Source organism: Apis florea, unplaced genomic scaffold, assembly GCF_048593485.1.
Source record: "Apis florea isolate Af1SG1 unplaced genomic scaffold, ASM4859348v1 contig_3758_pilon, whole genome shotgun sequence".
NCBI lineage: Eukaryota > Metazoa > Arthropoda > Insecta > Hymenoptera > Apidae > Apis > Apis florea.
Genome location: NW_028256839.1, coordinates 1,015,120 through 1,042,038, shown reverse-complemented (window position 1 = coordinate 1,042,038; position 26,919 = coordinate 1,015,120). Strand labels below are relative to the sequence as shown.

Genomic DNA, 26,919 nt, shown 5'->3' with positions numbered 1-26,919 from the left:
TTTAAAGTTTCAACATTTTGTTAAATTTTAAATGAAATTTTATGGAAATTCTTTTTGTAAAGTGATAAAAGACTAAATTTCGAATACTTTATAATTTAAAATATTGTTCCATCTGATATTATCAAAAATTTATATTTGAAAAACAAATATGCATTGAAATTTTAAACATTGATCTCATCCCTTTAAAACGATATTTTGATTTAAAAAAATTGCTCCATATATAACGCATTGTGCTTCTCAACAATCATTAAATTTTCATTAAAAATAAAAAAATATTTAAATATTTTTATGAATCACTGTACTGTATACTTTGAATATATAAGTATATATATACATTGATATATATCAAGTTTCGTTTCCAGATGTAAAAAATTATTTTAGCGATACATAGGTAGATAAAATTCTTCCTTCCGTCTTTTGATGGCTCGATATTGCTGTAATAACGACCGACTCTGACCGCTGGTAATATCGCGGTAGCAGTACTTCCTCCATCCCGTATTTATAAATACAAACTTCCCGACCGCTCGATAATCTGCCAAACTTTCCGCTGTCTGAACAAGACGAGACATAATTATGTATAACGTCAAAACAAGCCATTTCACTTGCATATGTTTATTTCTGCCCTAATATCGAAATAAAACGCATATAAGTCTTTTAAAGTAATATCGATAATATCTTCAATTGGAATTGAATTTTCTTCATTGGGCAGATGTATTAATATTATTAAAGGAATTTTACAAATCAAAATACCAATAAATTTGTCAAATAATATTTATTAAAAATTTTGATAATGGAATGGATGTTTTACAAGTAAATTTAAAAACTATTCTGAATTATATGTGAAATTATCCTATTTTAACTAAGATTAAATAATTTTAAAACGAAAGCATATAATGCATAACTTATAAATTTATTAATGTTATATCAGTGAGTAAATTATTACGCAAGAGGATTTTTTATAAATGTGACATATTTTATAAATGTTATCGTTATAACGTGTCCATGACATAATCGAAATCATAAATTAATTTTTCATTAGTGGAATTTTCTTTATTCATCAAAAAATAGTAATCGTTCGTAATTTCTTATTTCAATCTGAAAACAAAAAACTATATATATAGTTATTACACTAATAATGATAAGATAGCAATAAAGTATAACAAACGAATCATACGTAAATCAAACAAGATTTATAAAATGGTATAATATGTGTTATTATATATTATTATAGATTATGTGACGTAAAGAAGAATTAAAATATTGAATAGTCCATAGCTATAGATTCTTTTTCTCAACTATTTCTTTTATTTAGTTACATATGATATAATAATCACGATTTATACTACTGATATTTTATTCATAAATAGAAAATATTAATTGTTATTTAAATAAATCGGAAAGAGAATTTGTGATATTAAGATTTATTTTTATTTTATTATATTATAAAATGTATCATATTATTATATATAATATGAAATTTTATGAAATTTAATATGAAATCTAAAAATTAAATTTCTTTCGTAATTTGTTTCAAAAATTACAAAGATTCAAACAAATATTACATTAGATCTAGATACATTTGATTTTTTATTAATTTATTTATTTTATAATTATTTAAAATAATTATATAAAATAATTCTTATTTATATTCTACGTATATATTTATCTACATAATTATTTCATATTTTGAAATAATATTGTTGAAAATATTATTCAGAAGAATAATCAAACTGTACAAAGGAGATACAATACAGATAATTCTCAATATCATTATAATTTTCATAAAAATAGAATTGTTCTCAAAATTTAATTGTTGTAAATGTTAAATGTAAACATTTAAATTTAAATGTTTTATAAAATATTTATATCTTGAATTTCTAGCTTATTTTTTGCGCATAATGAATTGTTGTAATATGTAACAAATTTAAAATAATTTGTAATAACATAAACATTAATTTATTTATTTTTATTAAATTCGATTGTGATGTTTTTATAAAGTTTAGAAAAAAATTTAAGAAAACTAATCCAATCTAACTTATGAAACTTAAGAAATAAAACATTTTTACTTTCTATTAAATTGTATATAATTATTAAATATATTAATTTAGCAATAAATTTTTTATTTTTTTCTAAATAATTCAGTAACGGCTTATCATTTATTATTTTAGGTTTATTTTTATTATATACTCACAATAAGTGATAATAAGTGGTCAAATATTATTATGTTCCTTACGAAAAACTTTTGTGTAAAAAATATAACTTTACTTTGTAATTAAACAAACTCTTATACGGAGCACAGTATTTAATAAGAGAGCACAGTAATTAAAGGACATTTACTAACTTTTTAAAACGTACAGTAATTAGCTCATAAACTTTTTTTCTTATTTTCATACGTACTTAAGGTTACTTTAACATTTTATTTGTAAAAAAAAAACTTCAAATAGGAAAAATATTAAATTATATTAATACTTTTAATATTTTTAACACATTGGAAAATAGGAACGAAATATAAATGTTTATTTTAATAAAAACTTTAAAAGTGATATTAATCCTTTTTTTTTTTTTAGCAATGAATACAATATTATAATAAATTAATTTAAAAAAATTAATGAAATGAAATTAAAATTTCACTTTTAATGAATTATATCTCGATAAGTCTTTAGTAAAAATATTATAACAACTTACAAAATCCATATAAAAATTACTTGTTTCGAAAAAATTAAGATGCATTATTAAGATTAACTTGTATATATAAATCTATTGAGATAAACACAATTCTTGTTACATCCAATAAAATGAGAAAAAAGAAAAGAAAATATTTTTGCACATGAAATAACTAACAACAAAATCGTTAATAAGACTATTAATGTTTATTAAAATTAAAATGAAAATTTTATTCAATCAATTCTATCTAGCAAGGTTAGAAATGTAGCAACTAAAGTTTGTATTTGATTATATTTATGTACATTAAATTTCTAATCAAATGATAAAACGTTTGCAACAGTTTTAACATACTGTTTCTATCAGTAATTTTTACATTCCATGGAATTTATAAGAGAGAAAATCACTCGAATTTTGTGCCGAGGCATAATTCATAACATAATTAATTCCTCTTTAACAAAATACCACGCTATATATATCTATAATAATAATATCAAGTTTCGAATTGTCTCGCAATAAACAATAGGGCATTTAATCGATTCTCATTTTTTCCCGAAATTGGCCATTTCATATGGAATAACCTAATCTAAAAAACAAAGAGACGGCGATGAAGAAGGAAGAATAAAAACGAATGAAAAGAGAAAATAAACCAAAATAAAGCCACGTGAGAGGGAATGTTCCCTGTCGGGCGAAGACATCTTCCTCTAGTCAGAAAGGAACACCTTTACGGAGTAAAGTGCATCTTCGGAGGATGGTTTTCAAGTTTACTGGGCCACTTGAAAGAAACCTTTTCTCTCGGGAAGAGGGTGAACGGTACGGCGTTGGATGAGTAGGCATAAGAGGAGGGACGAAGAAGGAGAAAGGAGGAGGGAGCGAAAAAGAGAAACGCGACAAGGCGGCTGGAGGAGGGAGAGGAGGGATAAAGAGAGAAGAAAGAGGCTGGTTCTCATGAGGAGGAGCTGCTGCCGAGTGACGAGGGTGAAGCAGCCTTTTTATCGACTTCCGGTCGGCGTTAGTTGCACGCACGTGCATCCGAGGCCTCGATGCTCTCTTTGTACCTCCGCAGAGATTCTCATTCACCCTCGGTCTCCCGCGCTCTCCTTCTTTTCTCGAGTAACAGGTAGTTGGAACTTCGAAATAGTTGGGGAAATTTTTAGCCGATAAAAAGCCCTGTTTCGACATTTTCCATCCGTCACGTCGAATTTAAAAGATGGAATCTTTATCGGTGTAACGGTAAAAGGGGGGACGTGTTCCTTTCCCTTTTTCTTTTTTTTTCTTTTTTGGGGGGGGGGGAGAGGGAGGGGATTTATAGGTGAGTTTACAATCGTGGTGGTTTAAAATCGAGACATTTTACAGTACAAGCATATAACTTTTTATAATTTCGTTTTTTAAAATGTAAAAGGATTGTACGTTTAATAAAGGTTATTCTCCGATGCGGCAACATTGTTAATATTTTTAGAAAAAAAGTACTTTAATTTTTTAAAATTGTATCTATGTAGGATGATAAATAAAAAGAATTGAAATTTAAGTTTATTTTTTTTTTTTTACTATTTTCTTCTTATTAGAAATATTAGAACTTATTAGAAATGTTTAATGAATACTTGAAAATTCATATTGATTTATGATCCAAAAGATTACTGTATTACTAAAATAGAAGGAAGAATATTGCTTTTATATTACATAGAATATTGCTTTTATATTAAAATGAATTTCATTCATCTTGTTAATTTTATTTATTTTTTTTATTTTTATTTTATATTGATAAAATTGATTTTATCAAAAATATATATATATATATATATATAATCATTATAGTATTTATGTATTTATATTGATTAATTTAATTCAAATATACATATATTATATTGAATTTCTTATCATTAAATATTTTTTTTTATGTGACAAAAATTTGATACTGTAAGAATGAAAAATAGAATCTGATAAAGAGTATGTAATAAATATGTTATTGAGATAAAAATACGAGAAAATGTGAGAAAGACAAATTGGATGAAAACAGGCAAGAAATAACGTTTAAATCGTGTATTATTTTTTTGTCCAAGAGTAGTTCCTAGTCGTGCAGCGATCGAGGGTATTAAAAGAGGGCGGAGAACACTAACCACGTGGGTCGGTCGTTCGTCTGATAAACCTCTATTCGACGACGTGTCACTGACCCTCTCTTCTCCAATCTTTCTCCTCTCCTTCTCTTCTCACGCGCTATTTTTCTCCTCTTTTATATTTTTCATCCGTTATTGCGATAAATTCGACACCAATAAATTTTAATTTTGAGGATTTTAAAGAAAACACGATTAACAAAATTAATTATTATAATCGGTAACGATATTGCATAATTGATGTCTATAAGTATATATCGTTAGTCAAAAAAATCTTTATGTACTATCTTATAAGAAAATTTATTTAATTCAAAAATTCTGATTCTGAAATTTTTATTTGAAAACTTGTTATATGTAGAACAGATAGGTTATGATTATATTTTTTTATTTATCAAAAATATTTGCCTGAAGAAGACAAAAAAAAAACTGCTTAGTTTTAGTAATTTTTTTCATTTTTTCAAATGTATCTCTAATAATATAATGCGATTAAGTAAGAATGCGAGATAGAGTAAAACTTTTCAAATAAAAAGTATTTAATTTTCAATGCTCTAACAAAAAAGAGATTTCTAAAAATTGAAAAAAAAAGTTTCGAGGTTAATTTCATCTTTCCAAAAAGATTTTCCCATCGCTTCGTAAAAATTGTTTCATATATATATTCGTGAGATATCTTTGGAGATATCTGTAGAGATCAAAATAAATACAAAAATCGATATGTGTAAGAAATTTTAATTGAAGATTATTTATTGAGTTATAAATTTTTTTTTGAATTTATTAAGTTTTCGTTAGATAAAAAGAGTTGGAGAGCTCAATAGCGATATGACGAAGATAGAGCTATCTCATTCTATTTATGTCTTGTTTCGTCTAACATTTCAATTGTTTATAAATAATTTTAATATCACAACATTTTTATATACCAAATTTTATATTCGAATTGAATTTTCAAAAATATTATACGAGTATATTAATATTTTATATAACTATTGTATATTTTATATAATTATACTTTACGTATATATCTACACATATTTTTGTTTAAAAATTTTTATAAAAATTTTTGATTTAGATAAATTTTTTTCTATAAGATAACATACAGACTTTTGACTGACTGTGAATTTGTACATTTACGTAATTCAATAAAGGAAGAAGTAAATATCTAAGATTTCATTAAGACTCTAAACTTTAAATTTGAAGTATGATTTTAACATTTCCATTTCGTAATTTAAAGGATAATAATAGAATCGAAAAAGCTTTGATGATGTGAAAGTTGATGGAGGAACGATAATCATTTTTTTGGAACAGCACAAATTTTCCAAGTTCATTTTGAAATTCTTATCTTTGCTATCTTTTATCAGATATAATGTGAATATTAATAATTCGATAATTCGATGAAAAATCTATTAACTTAAAAGACGCGATATATTCAAAATGTAATAATATCGTTCAAGAGAATAGTTCTCTCTTTGTGAAACTTTCCGTGAAACTCATCGCATTCGATTAATTTAATCATCTGCGTAAATACGAAGAATTCTGCGACATTCTTTTTCCGCGATACATTATTTTTCCTTCAAACGTTTCTATTTTTATTGCTGTCTATAAATCTTTATCCTTTGATTATCTTTATGTTTCGTTTTCGTTTTATTTTTATACATAGATTTTTTTTTATATAATGTAACAAAAAATTAATAAACCAATTTATTATTATTTAACTATCAAAATAATCATGTTTCTGATATTGAATTAAAAAATTTTTTAAATATATCAACATATCAGGATGTGAAACGGATTGGCACGAAATATAGATAAAAATTTATATTTAGTATTTTATATTATTTTTTTTTCTTTTGGTTTCCAATTTATTTATTGAAATTATTATTTGCAATATTTCTATTTGAAATAAATAAAAATCAGAATTCTTTTATTGTGCAAAATTCTAAAACAATATATGATCTCACAATATTTAAATTTAAAATCCTAAGTTATTAGTAGTTACATATATACTAGACTTATTACTTGATGGTTTAATTTACGACCTTATCCACAAAATATCTTATTTTACATGACGTAATAATATTAATACGTCATATATCGTGAATCATTTGATTTCCATCACGTTATTTTATACGATGTACAATTTATTGTATGTAGATGTAATATGATTTCTGATAAAAAATAATCAATTAATATAATCAAAATTACGAGAAATAAAATTTTTTTTAATTGAAGTTTTATTGTTAAGAAAAATTATTTTGAAAACATATATAATACAACATATTGATACACATATTGATACAAAAATTGTATATTGATATTTTAATTATATGATATATATAAATTATATATTATATATCTGAAATTTTATTATACACAAAAATATTTATCAATACTTATAATTAATATTTGAAAAATGCAATTTATTGATTATCTCAAAAATCAGAAGTTATTATATTATATATATAAATATTTTTATTATAACATTTTTAAAATATTTAGTGATGTATTAAGAAAATATTTTTTCCTTTCTATGTAAATAATATATTACAAAAAATGTTTATTTTAATAAGTTCGCGAAAATATAATTTTAATAAAAAAAATCTTATATGTCATTAATAATCATAATAATAATCAAATGCAAAAGAATTGAGAATGTTGTATTGATTATAATGAATATGAATATATATATAATAAGTATATTTAATTAATATATGTTTTTTTTTTATTTTTTATCAATATAAGTTATTAATATCTGCAGGTTTATCGATATTCAAATTAAATATATACTTGATACACATTTAAAATAATTTTTCATATAAAAAATATTTTTTATATTTTATATTCGTAAATGTGCTGCATCAGTAATATAACAAAAAAATAATTTTAAAGGAAAACAACTTTAAATTATTCTAAAAACGCATAAGAATATTAAAAATCAAATTAAAAATTCATTGGATATTATTTTAATAAATAAATCTTTGCAGCGAGTAGTACGTAATGCAATATATAAATCTTTGTTTTTATGAACAATTATATTATATTTGATAGGACTACTTTTGATAATATGTTTGTGTACATATACGAGATAGCTTTTAATATTTATTTTGTGAATAATACGTATTTATATCTGCTTTAGTTATCATCCATTATTATTATTTATTATATTCAAATAAACGGAAATATATTTAAGAATGAAAAAAAGTCACGACTCGTATGACTGAGCAAAAATTGTTATGAATAATCAATAAAAGATTATGTAGGTAACGAATAGTTAAATTTAATATATTCATTATTCACGAATAACAAAATTACAATTATTTTCTTATTTTATTCATTTATGTAATAAAATGATGTCATTTGATTCATAATAAAATTTTCTTTAAATTTCGTTTCACAAAAAATAATAATCATTTCGAATACAAAGAAACGAACGAGAAAAAAGAAATTGAAATTAAACGAATAATGCATAAAAAGAAAAAAGAAAAAAAATTCCAATCTAATGGCAAATAATGAAAAAATTTTTATTCGTTTTATTCGTGTAACAGCTAAGATTGACACATGATTATCCATTACAGAACGTATCGTTAAGCAAATTATCTAAATCGACATCCGCGCCATTTGGGGGACTTTAAACATACAAGATCCGCGTAAGTACTCGTATACATATCCTTTGTGCTTGGTCTCTGTGAGCCAACTGTATCGGTTTATCGACCGATTCAGTGCAAAAAATATGTTTGTTCTTAATCCTCAGGATCAAATCAAATTGATTTAACGATAATAGCAATAATGCTAATTGAATAACAAAAATTAAACAAATTTATTGTTTTGTTATGGGATTGGATATATTTCATTTGAAACAAAAATAAAAAATAAAAAGAATAGATAATTATTTTTTAAATGTTTAATATTTATTTAAAATAATTATAAAAAAATTTTAAATTTTATTTAGGAAATAAATTATTTTCAAATGTTTGATTATTAGAAATAATAATAAAAGATAACAAGATATGTGATAATGTAAAAAAAAAAAAAAAAAATAGATTTCATCTTACAATTAAATAAAAAATTGAAAAATGAGTTGAAAAATAATATTTTTTATAAGTTAAAATAAATAATATTTAGACTTACAAAAGAAAAATAATTTTGCAGATTATATGTAAAAAAAATTATGCTTATGTTTTTATAATGAAATCAAATAATAAAATTATGCATTTTTTTCAATTAAATAATATTATATAAAATATTTCGTTTCTTTTTGGCCAGAATTATAATTTGAGAAAAATATAAATAAAACATATATAATCTTATATGATTCTTATTAAATATCTTATAATATAGATATAGATAACATGTATATAAAATAATATATTTACACAATATTTTTTAATTTTTAAAAATCTTAAAATACTTAAATTTTCATTTCAAAATAATATTTTGTATTCTGTGCAGAATTTCTTGTTACGCATTAAGCTGCGCTTAATATTCATTCATATATTTTGTATCAAAGTGTTTACAAATTTAATATTGCTCATTAGAAATTTAGAAGAAATAAATAAATTCTAAGTCGTTATTAAATATCATAAGAATTTCATCAAAATATCAAAATATGGAAATATATAATTGCAAGCTTCTATTAATAAAATAAAAAATTATGATTTTTTTCATATCAATAATATAAAAAATGCAAATTTTGAATTCCGTTATTATTATAATAAATAAATAATATTATATATTTCATCATCTATATTATCGTTATAGTTTTTAAAATATTTGTAAAAAAAAAAAAAAAAAAAAAAGATTGCAACTATATAGAACTTATAAAATTTCTCTTATACATATATATTCGTGATAATACAAATTGCAATTTGTTACTGCTTATCGTCTGTTAATATAAACACAATATCGACAGCAGGTAACTTAATCAAAATAACGAATAAATTAATCAAAAAATTATTTTCTCATAAATTGCGATGGACTTGAAATATCTTATCAATCTATATGGATTTCCGCAAATTCGAAAGATATCTCTTTTTATAATGTATTTTAAAATCATCGAAGTCGGTGAACTGTATCCTTTTTTAGATATTATTTCCTCTTATTAATTACGATAACGCATAGACTACATTTACCATTACATCCAAAGTGCAGTGTACTTCGAAAACGATGAAGGATTACGGAGTAAGTGGACGGACATTGATTTGTTTGCGTGGTGCGCTACGCCAGTGACTGCTATCTCGGCCCGCATCTTTTTTTTTTCTGGTTTCCTTTCTCTCTTTCTTTCTGCCTGTGGAGGAACGAGAAAGCACTTCCTTGTGAGTTGGCGAGAGCGTGACGTAAGCGGACAAGCGAGCATCGGGTTCACCGACCAATTCAAGGTCACGGAAATCCGACTTTTCTTCTTTTCCTCGAATATCGATCGTATTTCGCGAATTCTTCTTGTATTTTTTCGAAATTCAATATATGGAAATTCAATGTAATAATAACATCTTTTTTTGCAAAAATTATGAAACGATAATTATATATATTGTTTAAGGAAAAAATTGTTTAAAATATTGATTGATTTTATAATAAAAAATCGTTTTCTAATTAATTAAAAATTCTATCATAATGGATACTTTTTATTTGACGCAATAATTAAAAATAAAAAGAATGAATAATATTTTTAGATAAATAAATTTGTTTGAGATAAAAATAATTGCAAATAAATTCTCAAGTTTTATTTAAAAAATAAGTTATTTTCACATGATTTATTTATCAAATTATGTTTAATTATTTTAATTAATGATAGAAAATAAAAAAGAAGAAAAGTTCTTTGGGCATAAGAAACACTTTCATCTCATAATTAGATTAAGAAATGCTTATTAAAAATGTTATTAAAAAGTTAAAAAGATTGAATAATAGAAATTAAAAAATGATTTTATAATTCGATTAATTTTTCAAAGATTGAGATTATTTTCGCATATATTAAATTAAATAAAAAGCATAAAAAAAATATATGATCAAGAATCGTCTTGATTATTAGCATTTAGTTCTGAAATATAAATGAATATAACAATTAAAAAGTGCAAATTTTTCTCATTAAGTATAAGCTTTCTAAGAAACTAGGTCGAAATCGAATGAGAAATAATCATAAAAATATAATGATGATTGATGACACATTATCAACTAATGATTATTGCAATAAAATAAAAAAAAATCGAAAAATCACAAAAAAAATATAAAAGAAAAAATAAATAGTTAGAATATATCTGTACAATTTTAATAGCATAAACATGTTATATAAAATAATATACTTATATATATTTAATACATATTTAATACATATATGTATATAGTTGTTGCTGCAAGAAGATGAAGAAAAGTATTTTTAATCTATCTTTTTCCGATAAGTAATTTTACTATAATAATTTTACTATAACGAATACATATATATCTAAATAGAGTGATACGAAGAAACATGCCATCAACTAACAAGAATAATTTTTCAAATATTATATCATAATATTTAAAATTATTTTTTCAAATAAAATAACTAATTCTTCTTTTAAAAAATAACTCATATGTATTTTAAATATTCAAGATAAATATTTAGAAATAGTTTAATTTATTTTTTCTTCTTAAGATATTAAGCAAAGAAAATGATTTTTTAAATTTTTTAAAATCTTAGAGAATACATTTTAACTTTAATTAATGAATCAAAAAAGATTAAATGTAAAAAATAATAATAAGCAAAAGTATAATATTAAGATATGCATAAGAAATGACAGACTATATTAATAATTTTTATTTGCGATATAGTCGCGACATTGGGTTATCAGTTGATGGTATAAAAGCGGCGCCACTACAATTTTTGTCGACGTCATCTTAAACTTATTACTTAATATACAGCTTGTCTGATCATTAATTATATTTAATTATATAAATATTGACCGCTTTTTTGTAGATTTCAATTCAAAACTTATTGTCATTTTAGCAATTAACAACTCAGTAAATTTAATAAAAAGTCATAGAAGGAAATTTTTTTATTATCCTGTGCATAAACTGAATTACTCTTTTTTTATATTGTATTATATAAAATCTTTTTCTCACATTTTATTATTTTTTGCTATTTTAAATTTTAATTTAAATTTTTTTTTATTTAAGAATTATAAAATGTTTTTTAAATATATTTAAATAATTTTTATATTAATATTTAACCAAGTAAAATTTTTCTTAATTTTATATATAATAGTATATTATAGTATATTATATATATATATATATATATATATATATATATATATATATATATATATATAGTATAGTACTATATAGTACTATATAATATACTATACATATATAATATATTATAATAAATGCAAAAAGAGAAATTAAGATTTAAATTTATTTTCTATTCCAATTATTTCACTTATATGTATTTTTAAAAAAAAATTACAAATAAATGCTAATATTTTTTACATTAAATCTTTCGAGTAAATCATTTCAGTTATTAAGAGATAGATAATTTCCAATTGTAATTTTTTTTAAATTAATTAATCATTTGGAAAACAACTCTCTTCTAATCAATTAATAAATATTGCATAGCAATTAAATAAATATTGAAATATTTAATATTAACATTTAATAATGAAATATAAGAAAAATAAAGAAAAATAAAGAAATATAAGAAATATTTAATATATAGTGAAATGTAATAGTGAAATGTTTGACTAATTAACTAAATCTTCAAAAAAATTCTTCAGAAAAATAAAATATATTTATTAAGTGTCGAATTTTCGAATCAATAATTCTTTTCTTTTTTAATGAACATTTTTTTCACTCGTAAATTCTAAAATTCTAAAAATTAATTTATATAAAAAATATAATACTGTTTCACTTAAGAAAATAATGTAACTTTTTAAACATATCAATGTATTTAATTAAAAAAAATCGTATGAAATGAGGATGATAAAATTTTAATAGAATATTGAATAGGAAAAAATTTTTATCTTACATTAGATTATTAATTTTCCTAAAATAAAATTTAATCCAGTTTTGAGAAATACATTGTTAATGTACGATAAGCAAACAATAGCAACTTCATATCAAAAAGATTAAGAAATAAACAATTTGTTATATCTATTTTTTTAATATATATGATTGATTTTTAAATAATATAAAAATCAAAAAAATGAAAAATACTTGTTTTTTATTAAAATAAAAAAGTACAATTTATAATTTTTATAAAAAAAAGAAATCATAAAACATAAGAAATGAAAAATAAAAGATTAATAAAACAATATAAACAATATATAAATAATTTTATTAATAAAATAAAATAATTTAAACCATTCATAAATATAAACTATATATATATATATAATAGTTATGTTCAATATACATATAGAAAGTTTACATAATATTTACAATGTAGGATCCTTGAACAATGATAAAAATTAAAAAAATTATCGGTTATATGTATTTTTAATTTATTAGATAAGTGAAATAATTTAGTATTAGTGCAAAATATTATTTTGCATGGATATTTGTGTTGCTATTATATTGCGTTTATATAAAAAAATAAAATATATATTCCTAAAGCGATAGGATATTAAAAATTATTATAACAAGTGGTATATTTTATTTTATAATTTTTTTCAATAGATGACACTACTCGTATTTTATGACCTACAGTTCGATATATGTACATAGATTATTTGTTACAATATGAAATAGAGTTGCAATAGAAATTTAAAATAAGCATACGATTGACATCATATTTTTTAAAAAAGAATCATATTTCCTTCGAATCTTAATATGTGTTAGGGCGAAATGAAACATAGAGATAAAATGCTTTCTATTCGTAAATTTTAATATTTTCCATGTATAACCATTTAAAAATTATTTTCATTAATTTTGAAAATCTTTATTCAATAATTTTTTTTTTAATAAATAATATTTCTTAATATAAATAATTTTAGAGAATTAGATATATTAAAAAATATATTTTCATTTTGGAATATCAACAAATATATGATATAATTAAGATTAAAACAATATTACAATTGATAATATAATAAAAATAAAAATAAAAATTTTAAAATCTTTACTAAAAACTAATTTTACGTAAACTAATTATCTTTTGTACATTAAATCTGCAAAATTAAAATTTTTTTCATTATCAGAAAAATAATATCATACAATTATAATTTTTATATGAATTTCAATTGAACACATTTTAAAACTTTTATCGAATTTTTTCCTATTATTCAACGTTAAACGAGATAAATGACTTCCTCGTGCCTATCGATAAAACTATTATCGTAAAAACTATTATCCGGATTTCGCAAGCTAAATATAGTAGATGGTGCAAGGAAATTACATAATAGCGGTACATCTTTAGAGAATAGAGCAACGAGTGAAGACTTTCTCCGATCTCGGTATACTCTGTTTACCTCCTCTATAATTCATGTTACGCTTCAACTGTATAATGATCTATCGCGCATGCACCACGTAAATAATCGATTATACAGATTTCGTCTGTCTGGATGATCTTTGAAACGAGAATTTATATAGGTTGAATACTCATCTATACTTCAAGTGCCTTTTGCAAGAATAAAATGATGAAAAATTGATTTTTACTAGACAATTTTAATACGAATTTTAAAAACGAATAATAGATTAGAACAATAATTTTATAAATGAAAAAATTTTTACAAAAAGAAGAAAATATTTTCTTCGTATATTTATTTCATGCTTCTTATTCTAATTTTTGAAATTATTTTATCTAATAGTTATTATATAAAAATAAATCTTTTGATAAAAAGATATTATAGAATAAAAATATAAATGAAATAATTATAAATAATAATGATAATAATTCAAGTTATAATCTATATAGCAATTATAATTTATAAAAACTTGATATATATATATATATTTATTAAAAAATATTTATTTACAAGTATTATACATATGTATTTTTATTCTATTTCATATATTTTTAATTGCAATTATATTTATAAAAATTTAGCATATATATATATATATTATTTTAAAAAAATATTTATTTATATTTTTATTTTATTTTATTTGTTCGTATTTCATATTTTTAATTCTACTTTATCAATATATGAAATTTATTTGTTTATTTATTTTTTTCAATATTTATATAAAATTTATATAAAATTGATAATATTAATATCTAGTAATAATATAAGAATCATTGATGATATCTAATGATATTGATAATTTATCGAAGATAGAAAGACATTTTTAAAATTTGTAATTTTTATCGAGAAATAATATTTCCATTTCAGGATTAATATAATATATAAAATAAAAATACTTTTTTTTTTATTGTCTCAGAATTACTGGAAATGTGTTGCAGATATTGATTGCGAAACATTAAATGTGAAAGCTTTCTTTTTAACCCGTTTTATACGCGGAAGTCGACTGATAACGACGGACGAGTAACACGATCGACACTTTATTGTTCGCTTGCACGTGGCTTCTGTATTTTTTTATTGTCTTCTTGTTCTCTGATAAACGTCGAGTACGTGGTGAATTCGTGTCAACGTTTGTACAAGTAAAAGCTGACATTCTTTTTTTTTCATAATTGTTTGTTTTTTTAGAAGTAAAATGTAATCTCAACAAGATTTCTCATAATTGTTCTAAATGATGGTGATACTTTCATGCAAGATTGATTCGATATCGAAATAAATTTATTTAAATAATTATTCAAATAACATTGTTATTTTTCATGTACTCTGTTATTTTATCTTAAATAATTATGACAGTATATTTGTTATTTAATCTGATTTCTAAAGAAGTATAAAAATAATGTTTTTTCATGAAGAAATGATTTTTTTATTTGAAATATGTATTTCATTTTTTATATTCTCAAATATATTTTTTTTACATATTTTTTTATGTAAAATAAAATCCATGTTATTTACAAACAATATTATTACTTATTATATCTTTTATTTCCTATTGTTATTTGTACAAATGTTTAATTTAAATAAATTTATTTTTTACGTTGTTTAAACTAATTATTTATTCTTTTTTTTATATGAAAATTAATCCTACACTTAATCGTTATTATATGTATAATAACAAATTAATGCTTTATAGAATGTAAAAATATGCATTATAAAAAATGATGATTGAAATGAAATTAATTTTTTTTCAATTAAAAAAAAAGTTTTGAAAAGACATAATAGTAATACAAAATAATAATAATAATAAATTATAATCGTTTAACCAAAAATTTATTAAACTTTCAGAACAAAAGCAAAAAATACAATTTCTTAAAGTAATTTAATTTTTTGATTCTTTGCAAGTATAACGTAGAATTCTTTTTCATTTTTAATGATTACGTAATAATCATTCAACAATAATAATCAATAGTTATGCGAATCATGTCAGAATCATACGAGTTAAAAATAAACAAAATATCAAAATAATATCCAACAAAATCAATTGAAATTTTGAAATTTGAGGAACAATTCTAGTCGAGAAATTAACAATTTATGTTGTGATAATAAATCAACTTATTATCAGGTAGATATCCCCGGTGTTATCGATGAATCAATAGTAGATTACTTCGTAATGAAGCTCCGACAGAAATTTGCAAAAACTGTGAGGAAGATAAAAGAAGAGAGAAAGAGAGAGGAAGCGGTCGAGTACCCGGAAGAAAAGAGAATCGACTCTTCCCTCTGCGATAAATCTTAAATCCTCCTCAAGGATCTTCCGCCTTCCACCGTTAACCAGAACGAATTCGTGCTTGATTTCATTTGTCTTATTATTTTTCAGTTTTCTTCATCTGCCTTCTTGTATAATATTTATTTTTAAAATTTTGCATTTTATTTTTATACTTTAAGAAATTAAATTTTTTATTGGATAAATCTTTATTTTCTTTTATAAAACGTATATAATAAATTATAAGAAAAAAATAATTATTAATATTTAATTTAGCAATAGAAATTTTTTACGTTTGAAATTTTGTTTAAAGAAAAGAATTTATAGTTGAAGAAAAATTTAATATTTAATCACAAACATAGGAAGTAATAGTTATAAATTTAAAATAAGTATATAATATTTTATACCAATTTTTATATTAATTATTAATTATATTAATAATAATAAGAAAATGAAATAAAAATGATATAAAATAAATAAATATATAATTTTTCAGACATATAGTAAATATATAGACAGTTAAACATTTAATCCAATGTGGTTTTTCAAAAATTATTTTATTTTTGCAAATAAATTAATCAATTTTTATATTTTAAGGTTGGTATTTTTATTTGTAACAATTAATGAATAAAAAAAACAAATTAATTATTTCAAATGAAGCATAAAATAAATAATCTTTATTTAAAATAAAGATGTTTTAGAAATAAATATTAAAATCTTATTGAAGAAACATTTCTTATTTTGAAATAATATATTTATTCAATACTTGATTTCAAGTAATAAATAAAAAATAATAATTAATTAAATTTTATGTATATATATAGATTTCATATCAAATCAATAAATGCAAAAGTCAAAAGATAATAAAAAGAATATATTTAACAAAATAAATATCTTTGATACCATTACATAAATATTTTTATATAATGGTATCAAATAAAAAATACCTAGGTATCAAGTAAAATAATAAATATCAAAGTAACTATATCAAACAAGTAATATAAAAATTGTTCTTAAACAATTATTTCAATAAGAATTTATTTTTAATCCGACATTTATTTATCATTTTATTCATCATTAAAATTAACATTAATTTATATAATTATATAAGTAATATAGATAACTGTAATCTGTCGATTATGAAAGTTATTAATTCAGAAATGATAATATTTAAATCAATGATATCATGATATAATTATTGTGATGAAAATTTCATATGTATAATAGAAAAAATTATATATATATAAGAGAAAAAATTCAAAAATATGCGTTTTATCGATGAACGATGTGATTAGTTAAATATCGAAATTCGCAAATAAATGAAATAGTCGAAAGCGATGGAGAATAAATAATCATAAACGAAACTACTACGATTTTAAATTTGATTTAGTTATGTAACAACTCCTATGAATAAAGCATAATGAACTTTTGACATTAAGGAAAATCAGGAAAAATGCTTGTTTCCTATCGTCTGTTTATATTCATACTTTACATTTATCGATATTTCAATCTAATTTATATTTCAATATTTACATAGTAAAATATCTTTCCTTTGAACCATTTCCTTTTAACATTTTTTCTTTCCCCCCCTTTTTTTTTTTGTACACTATTGGTACAAACTTTCAAATTCAACATTTTTTATATGATATATTATAAGATTATATTTACTAATTAAATATTATTAATTATAAAACTATTAATTTTTAATCTATAAAAATTTTATATTTAAAAGATATAAAAGAAATTATTTTATATTTTATTTTATTTTATAAGTTTTTAATCCATACAATTCGATATCTATATTATTTTTTATCAATCAACTTTATAATTTGTGACAATGAAAACAATACAAGGATTGTTTTTTTGAATAAGATTCATTTTTTTTAATTTGTTGCGTTTCTTCTGAAAACAAATGCATAATTCTATTACTTGAATCAGTATTATTATTAAGCAAGAATAATTCATTTTATTGTTAATTGTTTATAACCATTCATTTATAATAAGAGCTATTAATTAATAATTTTATTAAATGTGAAGTATGAATAGCAATAGTAGATTTTTAATGATAAAAAACAGTTATATTGCTGAAATTTATCAAATTGTGATATGTTTACAAAACTGAGTTATTGTGAAACAATAACAATAAATAATTATAATTGAAAAAAATGAACAAAAAGATTTGTAAAAATTTGTCTAATATTTTCATAATTATCTTATAGACTTAGCATCATAAAGATTTAAAAATGACAACGAATTGAAAAACAGTATTATTGATTGATTTAAATTGGTGAAAGAATTTTTTGAAAAATGTTAATAGCGATTAAATTAAATGTAAATAAAAATAACAAAGAAAATAATTTTTATGTATATATAATAAAGTTTTTTTATACTATTCATTTTTTACTTTTATCTGAAAATGTATTATAAATTAATAAATTAACAAAAAACAATTTTCGTATAAATTTAAGTTTACCAATATGGGTCATTTTAAACAATGTATAAATCTTATTTTAACATTGACTACGTATTGAAAATTTAAAGAAATTGAATTAATTACGTATAGTATATATCACATTTAGTTTAAAAATTTTATTATATTTTCTTTGTTTCGTAAACGAATAATGATATGTCATATATATAATAATTGTCTTATATACATACTTAATATGCTCGTACTTTTAATAGCGAAGATAGCAAACGAGATAAAACCTATCCGAGAGAATTTTAAACGTCGACAGTAATTGCAAAAGGCTGAGAAGTAGTTTTTGTTTAAAGGATCATTCAAGTAGTTTCTTGCGTTGATTACGAACTTCCGGCACAACTTCCTCCTTTCGTTGGCTCGTCGCGACCTCCAAGCCGGAAATGCCCGTTCTAGATGCTCGACCGATCACATTTCGTCTACCGGATTTTGTTACGCTATTTTTATATGATTTCATTTTTTTTTTTTTTTTTTTTTTTTTTTCTTTTTGACCTCTTAAGGAGATAACTAGATTTTATTTCATCACAAGACAATATATTACTTTTTCTATTCAGTAAAATTATATAAGTTACTATGTAAAGAATTCTTTCTTTGCCTTACTAGAAAATAAATCTAATTACTGCTCAATTTGAAATAATTTTTTAAAAATTAGAAATATAAAATAATAATTAAATTTATTAAAATTTTTAAAATAATACTTAAGATTTTAGGTATTTTTATAAATCATTTATAAAAGTCGTTTTTCAAAATATAAAAAATTATTATGGTTAAATATTAATATTATCATTACAAAAACTATTGAAAAATAATAGTTAATTAGAAACTAATAAAATAAATACATAATTAAAAATTACGAGTATAAATATTAAAAAAATAGTAAAATTTATTATTTGTTAAAAGTATATTATATGTTATTATAATATATTTTTTATATTATTGAAAAATTAAGAATAAATAAATAAAGTAACAATTTTTTAGAATTCATATTCATATAGATATAATTTTCATAAATTTTACTTTAAAAAAAGAATAATAAACGTAAAAAAATAATATCAAAAAATCAATTTTTTATATTTTTATTCTTAATACAAAAAGATAATAAATAAATTCCTTCGAATTATTCAATAATAATATCCAAATCACCAATAAATATTTTTAACTGAAATTTTTACTTTGACAAAAGATTGTTAAATTTTAAAATTTCAGAACTTTATTAATTCTCGCGGCTCAATGATTGAATTATTTTTAATCAATTCGATTTACAGCAGTCAATAATAATGCACAATAAATAATTTTAGATAAATTTGGATCTTTGTAAATTATTTCTAACCCAAAACATCAAATTTCGCAGTTTGAAGATTAATGTATGATAACTAGGTCATTTTTTAACCAGTCAATTTAGCAATCAATAATAGCAAAGCAATAGCAAGGGTTAATTGGATAAATTTAATTAATATAGATCATTTCTAATCCAAACTATATATTTCATGATTAATATCGATTTGGATTATTATATGTAAATAATCTAATAACTAAAATAATTTTCAAAAATAAGAAATATAATAAGAAAATATTAAGAATCTCAAAATCATTTTAAATGATAATTTTACATAGAAAATTTTAAAAGATAAAAATTTAAAGGATAATTCTATAAAACAAAAATAAAACAAAAATCGGGAATAAAAAAAATTATGTTTTCAATTTTATTTTTTAATTATTGACATTTAAAAATCTATGAAAATCTATGAAATCTCCCTATACAAATGAATGTAGGACATTTCAGCAGCAGGCAGCACAGTGGTTATCAAACTCAATCAACAGCAAAAAGAAAGACTAAAATGTAAACAAGTTGTAAACGAATCCATATAACATTTCATAAGAAAAATTACCATAAAAATATTTTCAAGAACAACTCTCAGAATTTTTTCAAATATATTTGCATTTAAATTTGTATTAAAAATATGTAATTTCAAAACAAAATTTATTACAGTTAACATCTTATTCAATCTATAAATTTGTCTACTTAAATAATTAATAAATAAATATATATTATAGTTTTTTACAAAAAATTAAGAAATTTAGGATCATCTTATAATTCGTCTTATAATAATAATCCTCTTTATGCAAAACTTAGAATATAAAAAACTCTATACGAATCATAAATTTCCAAAAAATTTATATGTCCAAACAAAAAAAAAATAATAATAAATAAATAAATCATATGTTTCTAAAAATTGGAAAAATTTAAATTTTAGATTTGCAGATCAAATATCACATGAAGAATACTTGTTTTTATTGTATTCGATTTGATTTTAGATCTTTTAATAATATTTTAATATGTATTTCTCAAATGCTGCTGTAAAAATTTTCTAAAGATCACATTTTTACTATGTTACAAATCAATTATCTAAACTCATAAAATCTTTTTCTTTATGCATAAAACAATTCGAATGAAGAAATAATAAAAATTATTAATTAACTTATTGTTGAATAGAATATGCGTTTTAATATATAATAAATTAATGAATAATTATATGATAAAAATTATAACGTTAAATAATTCTTGAATATTTCGTTGCCCTTTAAAAATATACTTTTTTCACCTTTTTTTACAAAAATCTTACAAGATTTTGACTAGTTAAAATATCACGAGTTGGTGGTCAAAGACTTTATTTAAAAAGAAAAATTTACGACTTCCATTGCCATTGTTTTCATTTTGTGTGTCAAACACGAAATTGAAAAGGGCAGTCACGATATCTGGATATGAGTATTGAGAAAATATTGGATATGCTGTTCACCAGATGTGTTTGAAAAATGTTTCCTTTAACCATATTTCGCGATACTGCTTAATTATTTATAATAATTGAAAAAATTCTATTGCAAATTTGTATTGTCACTTTCCAATTAAATAATTTCATTTTGCTTAAAAATTTTTAGTAAATTAAAGTACAATGGATTAAAATAAAGTTTGAAAAATGTATATAATAATACATATTTAAGTGGACAAATTTATAAATATCGTCACAAACTGTATCAATTTCACATTTTGGATATTTTACGTTCAAATTTCAAGAATTTATATTTTTCAAATATTATTCAATCCAAAAAAAAGCGGATAAAAAAAAGAATTAATGATTTATAATATTAAGAATTGATGATTTATTTGTAAAAATTTGTATTTAAAAAATAATAAAAGAAATTTACAATTACAGTAAATTACAATAATTTCTTTTATTTTTTTAAACGAAAATAAAAAGAATATCTTAAAATGAATAAAATAATAAAAATTAATGCATAAAATTTAAAAAATGTAACAAAATAAACAAGAATGTTCTTCAATTACACGTGGTGAACAGTGTATCCAATTTTTCAATTTTAAGTTTGACATACAAAATAAAAGCATATAACAATGAAGATCTATAATTAATAATGAAGTAAATTTTTCTTCCTGAATAAAATTTTCGATCATCTTGTGTTCTAACTAAATAGTTAAGACCTTGTAAAAATTATAAAAAAATAGAACAGTTTTGTAAAGACATATAATCATTTTAACAGTAAAAGCAAAACATTTAAAAAAATATTCCAAGCAATAATTTTAAGCTGTATTTTAATTTTAATTTATAATGTACATATTATTCAATTTATATTATTATATTATTTTATGTTACTTTATAAAATAATAAATTAATTAAAGATTTAAATATAAATATATATAATCAAATAGATATCTGTTAGAGCTTTTTTTTTATTTTTTCTTATTATTTTACTCGTTTATTTGTTATTTCGTATAATAGCTGTGTGTATTTGAATATTCTAATGCGTAAATATTCTTAGTAATTCATGTGAAAAATGTGGTTATAAAAACAATCACATTTTATGATAATTCAAGAAAGACTTACCACAAATATTTTGGAAAATGAATCGATCAACGAACGATTTGATCTATTCAATTCTGAGATTTAAATATTACAATTACAAATACCTATAACTTTTGTTCTAGAGATATACAAAAAATTTTCTAATCTTTATTTCATATCTCTGTAATTCTTTTTTGGTATAACATTTTCTGATATGTCCAAATTCTACAGAAATTAATTTGTATATATTCTTATTCATATACAATATATTCACATTAGGAAATATGCAAAGAATTTTCAATTTTTTTGGAAACACAATATATTTATTTATTAAATGGAAAAATTTGCACGAGACATTAATCCTTTCTGCACAGAAATTCCATAATGTCAATTTGATATTACATATTTTTGTGAATAATACAGTCTTCACAACTGTGAAATCTAATTACAAAATTTTTTCTTATAAATATCACGTTTCAATTATTTATGAATCAAAATATCGTAATCTTATTTTCTGACTTGCACGACTGTACTATTTTTTGTCGTTTGAGAACCACTATGTTCACCACTGCCCTACATTCGTATAGGACAGTTTGCTCGCGTCCAAGGATATTTTTGTCAATTTCTGATTGTCAATAACTGAAGAACAAAACTGAAAATTGAAATTTTTTTATATTTGATTTTTTTATGTTCTATTTTTAACTTATAGAATTATTGCACCTATTTTTTGACATTTATAATCGAAACATATATAAAGATTTAATTTAATTTATAAATTAAAAAAATAATTATCGTTATATATGTTGACTATGAAAAATTCCAGAAAAATTTATAGTTTTTTACAAAAATAGATTGACAAGAAAAAAAAAGAATAGATATTTTAGTTTTCAAAAATTTCATTTATCTTACAAATTTGATTTTCTCGCAAATCTAAAAATCGAAAATTTGATTTCATTTATAAAAATGCCAAAATGATTAGTGATTAAGAGATGAAAATAACAAGGAATAAATACAATTGATAGATCTTTAAAAATAATTGTAAACGATATTGAAGCTGAAAATCAATTGAAAGGAAAAGTAATTGATGTTTAGTATTATATCTCTCATTCTTTCTTTTTACCATCATTTTTTTCTTTTTCTTTTTCTTTTTCTTGCTAGTAATTTTCTTCCCCTGTATCACGATTGGTTCATATGGCGCTCTTCCCGAACGAGAATTTCCTGGTGTGAAACAATGGCACAACGACCTTCGCGTGCCAACATTTCTCTATCCTTTTCCTCGATTCGAATAATCTTTTTCTATTATTAGATAGTTTTTTATATAAATTAAAATAAATCGATATACTCTTCTCATTTAAAATATATATATAATTATTTGTATCGATAATTGAAAATCAGAATTGACTGATTATCAAAAATATTTCAGATAATTCAATTGCTTTTTTTTTTAATTTTAACTCAATTTTTTAAAAATAGCTTTAATTTATCGCTGAAAGAAAAAATTATTTATCTTGAAAAAATATCTACTACATTAAACGCAAATATTATCACAACAAAGCGGTTAAAAAAAAAACGAAATCTATTTTTTACTATTTTATATTTACTTGTATCATTAATCTAAAATATAAAATACATATGATATTATATACGTCTCATTTTCTTGTTATAAAATTGTTATCATATGTTAATACCATTGATATAAAATATAAAATACTTAAATTTAACTACTTAATATATGCTATAATGATTACAATGATGTTAGAAATATTGTAATTACCTTATAACAAAAATAAATTGATTATAAATACAACAAGATGACGCTAGTATTCCAAATAAATACTATTTTTCTCCAGTGTAATTTATTTTTGTTTTTATCCTATATTTTGCACATAAATAACGTAATATTATGTGAAAAGAAACAATTATAATTATTTAAAAGCGATAATAAAGAATATTGTGTTATAATATTTTAATAACAACAAATAATTTGATTGATTAAGAATAAGTATTTGAGAATGGTATATTATCGTTTTCCAGAGAAGAAAGGGCAGAAAGCATACGTACAGAACGTGTTATGAAATTGTTGCCGTCGATTCAACTGCCGCAATTACCGCCGGTTTCGGCCGGGGGTGGAATGACGGGAATGGACTCTCGGCTACCACCCGGTATATCTTTACCTTTTAGTCCTACTGAGCTACTCTGGCGATACGGTCCCGCTATGAATTTTCCACCGACTCACCCGCCACCAAGTCCCTTTCTCGATTTCAAGACGCACCTACCGGCAAGTTTGGGTAAGTTCCACTATTCGTTTCTTCTGATGAGAAAGAACTTCGTTTTGGGGAAGCAAAAATTATTGGCTTCTTTTTCGAAAAGTATTCGATGGATAGAGATTAAAAAAAAAATTAATAAATTTCAATGTAAGTTGCAGGGATGTGAATGAATTTAAGAAAAGTATTAAAAATTTTTCTTGAAAATCTATTTTCACAAGTAAACATTATGATGATAACTTTCACTCTCTAAACTCTTGGATACTTTTATTACTCTTCTATTCTATTCTGAATAGGAATAATAAAAATAGAACAATCTTCAAATGTTATAAATGCCAAAAATTTAATTTCAATCGGTCAAAATTTAATTAACAATTAAATACTTTTACGTAGAATGTATATAAAAGAAGAAATCTACATTACCTATAGTTTCAACATAGGATATCTTCCTTGCCACTATTTTGTAAACGAAGAATTTTGTCTGTAGTATAAGCACCAATCACTAAATATGTTATATTATTTTGTAAATTTTTATAATAATTTTTGAACCAATGAATCCTTAAATTTAAAAGTGGTATTTTTTAAATCTATTCATCGAATACTATCGAAAGACATAAAAAAAAAGTCCATAATTTTGATATCCAAAGCGAAGAACCAGAAGCCAAAAAGAATTTAAGCTTTAACAAAAAGAAGTAAATCCATCGAAAATTATTGAATCGGAGATGTTTAAGATTCGTATTACAAAATTCGATTTATCCGAACCTGCCGGGGAACAAACAGTTCATATAATAAATAAATAAATTCATATACATTTTCATATGTGAAAGAATAAACTAAATAATATTTTGATTCAGTAAATGAAGTTTTATACAAATTTTTTATTTTCGAATTCAGTTTACACATATAATTAGTTCCAAAAGTCTTTAAGCTTTTATTTTATGAGGAAATTTAGCTATACTTAAAATCAAAAAATTTTTTAAATTAATGATTTTTCGATGTAAATAAATCAATACATTTTTTTATAGAAAATGCTGAAAAAAAATATATGATTTTATGTAAAGAAATGTCATATAACCTTTATTTGACTATTTATAAAAGAATTATATCAGATACGTTTCCCTTGAAATCATTCACTTCTTGGAACTATCATACAATAGATAATAATTTTTCAGTAGATTATGTTTTATTTATAATTGATATTTACAATATTTGATATAAAACAAAATTATTTATTAATTTTGATAATTAGTTAACTTCATATAGTATATGAAAACTTTTGTAACTGATATTTCTTTAACTATGAAATAATATTTAAATTAAAAATGATCAATATATTTAAATTTAAATTTAATTAAGTTTTGCTATCTAATAAATTTAAATTAATATTATCACTAATTATTAAATAATTACTGGATTAAAAATGATTCAATTATCGGATCATAAAAATTAATATGTTTGATTAATATTTGTATTTCAATATTATTATTGTAGTAATGTTAAAAAATATATATATATATAGATAAATATAAAATAAAAATTATTAATTCACAGATATTAATCCTAAGAAAATTTAGAAAAAATTAAAAAATATTTATACAAAATTAAAAACGTTAGTTCATTTTATATTCGATATTACATAATTATTTGCCATATACAACTAATCTAACAATAAAATGAAATATAATTTCAAACTACTACTTGCTAACAAAATTATATTGTAAAATTAGTACTTTTTATAAGTAATTAAATATTCTTCTAGATTATCAATTTATGTATTTATTTTATTTATATTATATTATTATTTTATTACTCATTTATATAATATTATTTGAATTTATTAAATCATAGATTGATAAAAATAAAATGTATTTTAT

General features: G+C 21.2%; 1 protein-coding gene across 1 annotated transcript in view; it reads left to right on the top strand.

Moving 5' to 3' along the window:
- Positions 1-26,919, top strand: part of aop (ETS variant transcription factor anterior open) — a 43,774-nt gene that overhangs the window by 10,369 nt on the left and 6,486 nt on the right. Inside the window, exon 2 of the mRNA XM_086914951.1 lies at positions 24,816-25,069. Within this exon, the coding sequence (XP_086771077.1) occupies positions 24,853-25,069 (217 nt within the window). The 5' untranslated portion in view covers positions 24,816-24,852. The remainder of the gene's footprint in view (positions 1-24,815; positions 25,070-26,919) is intronic.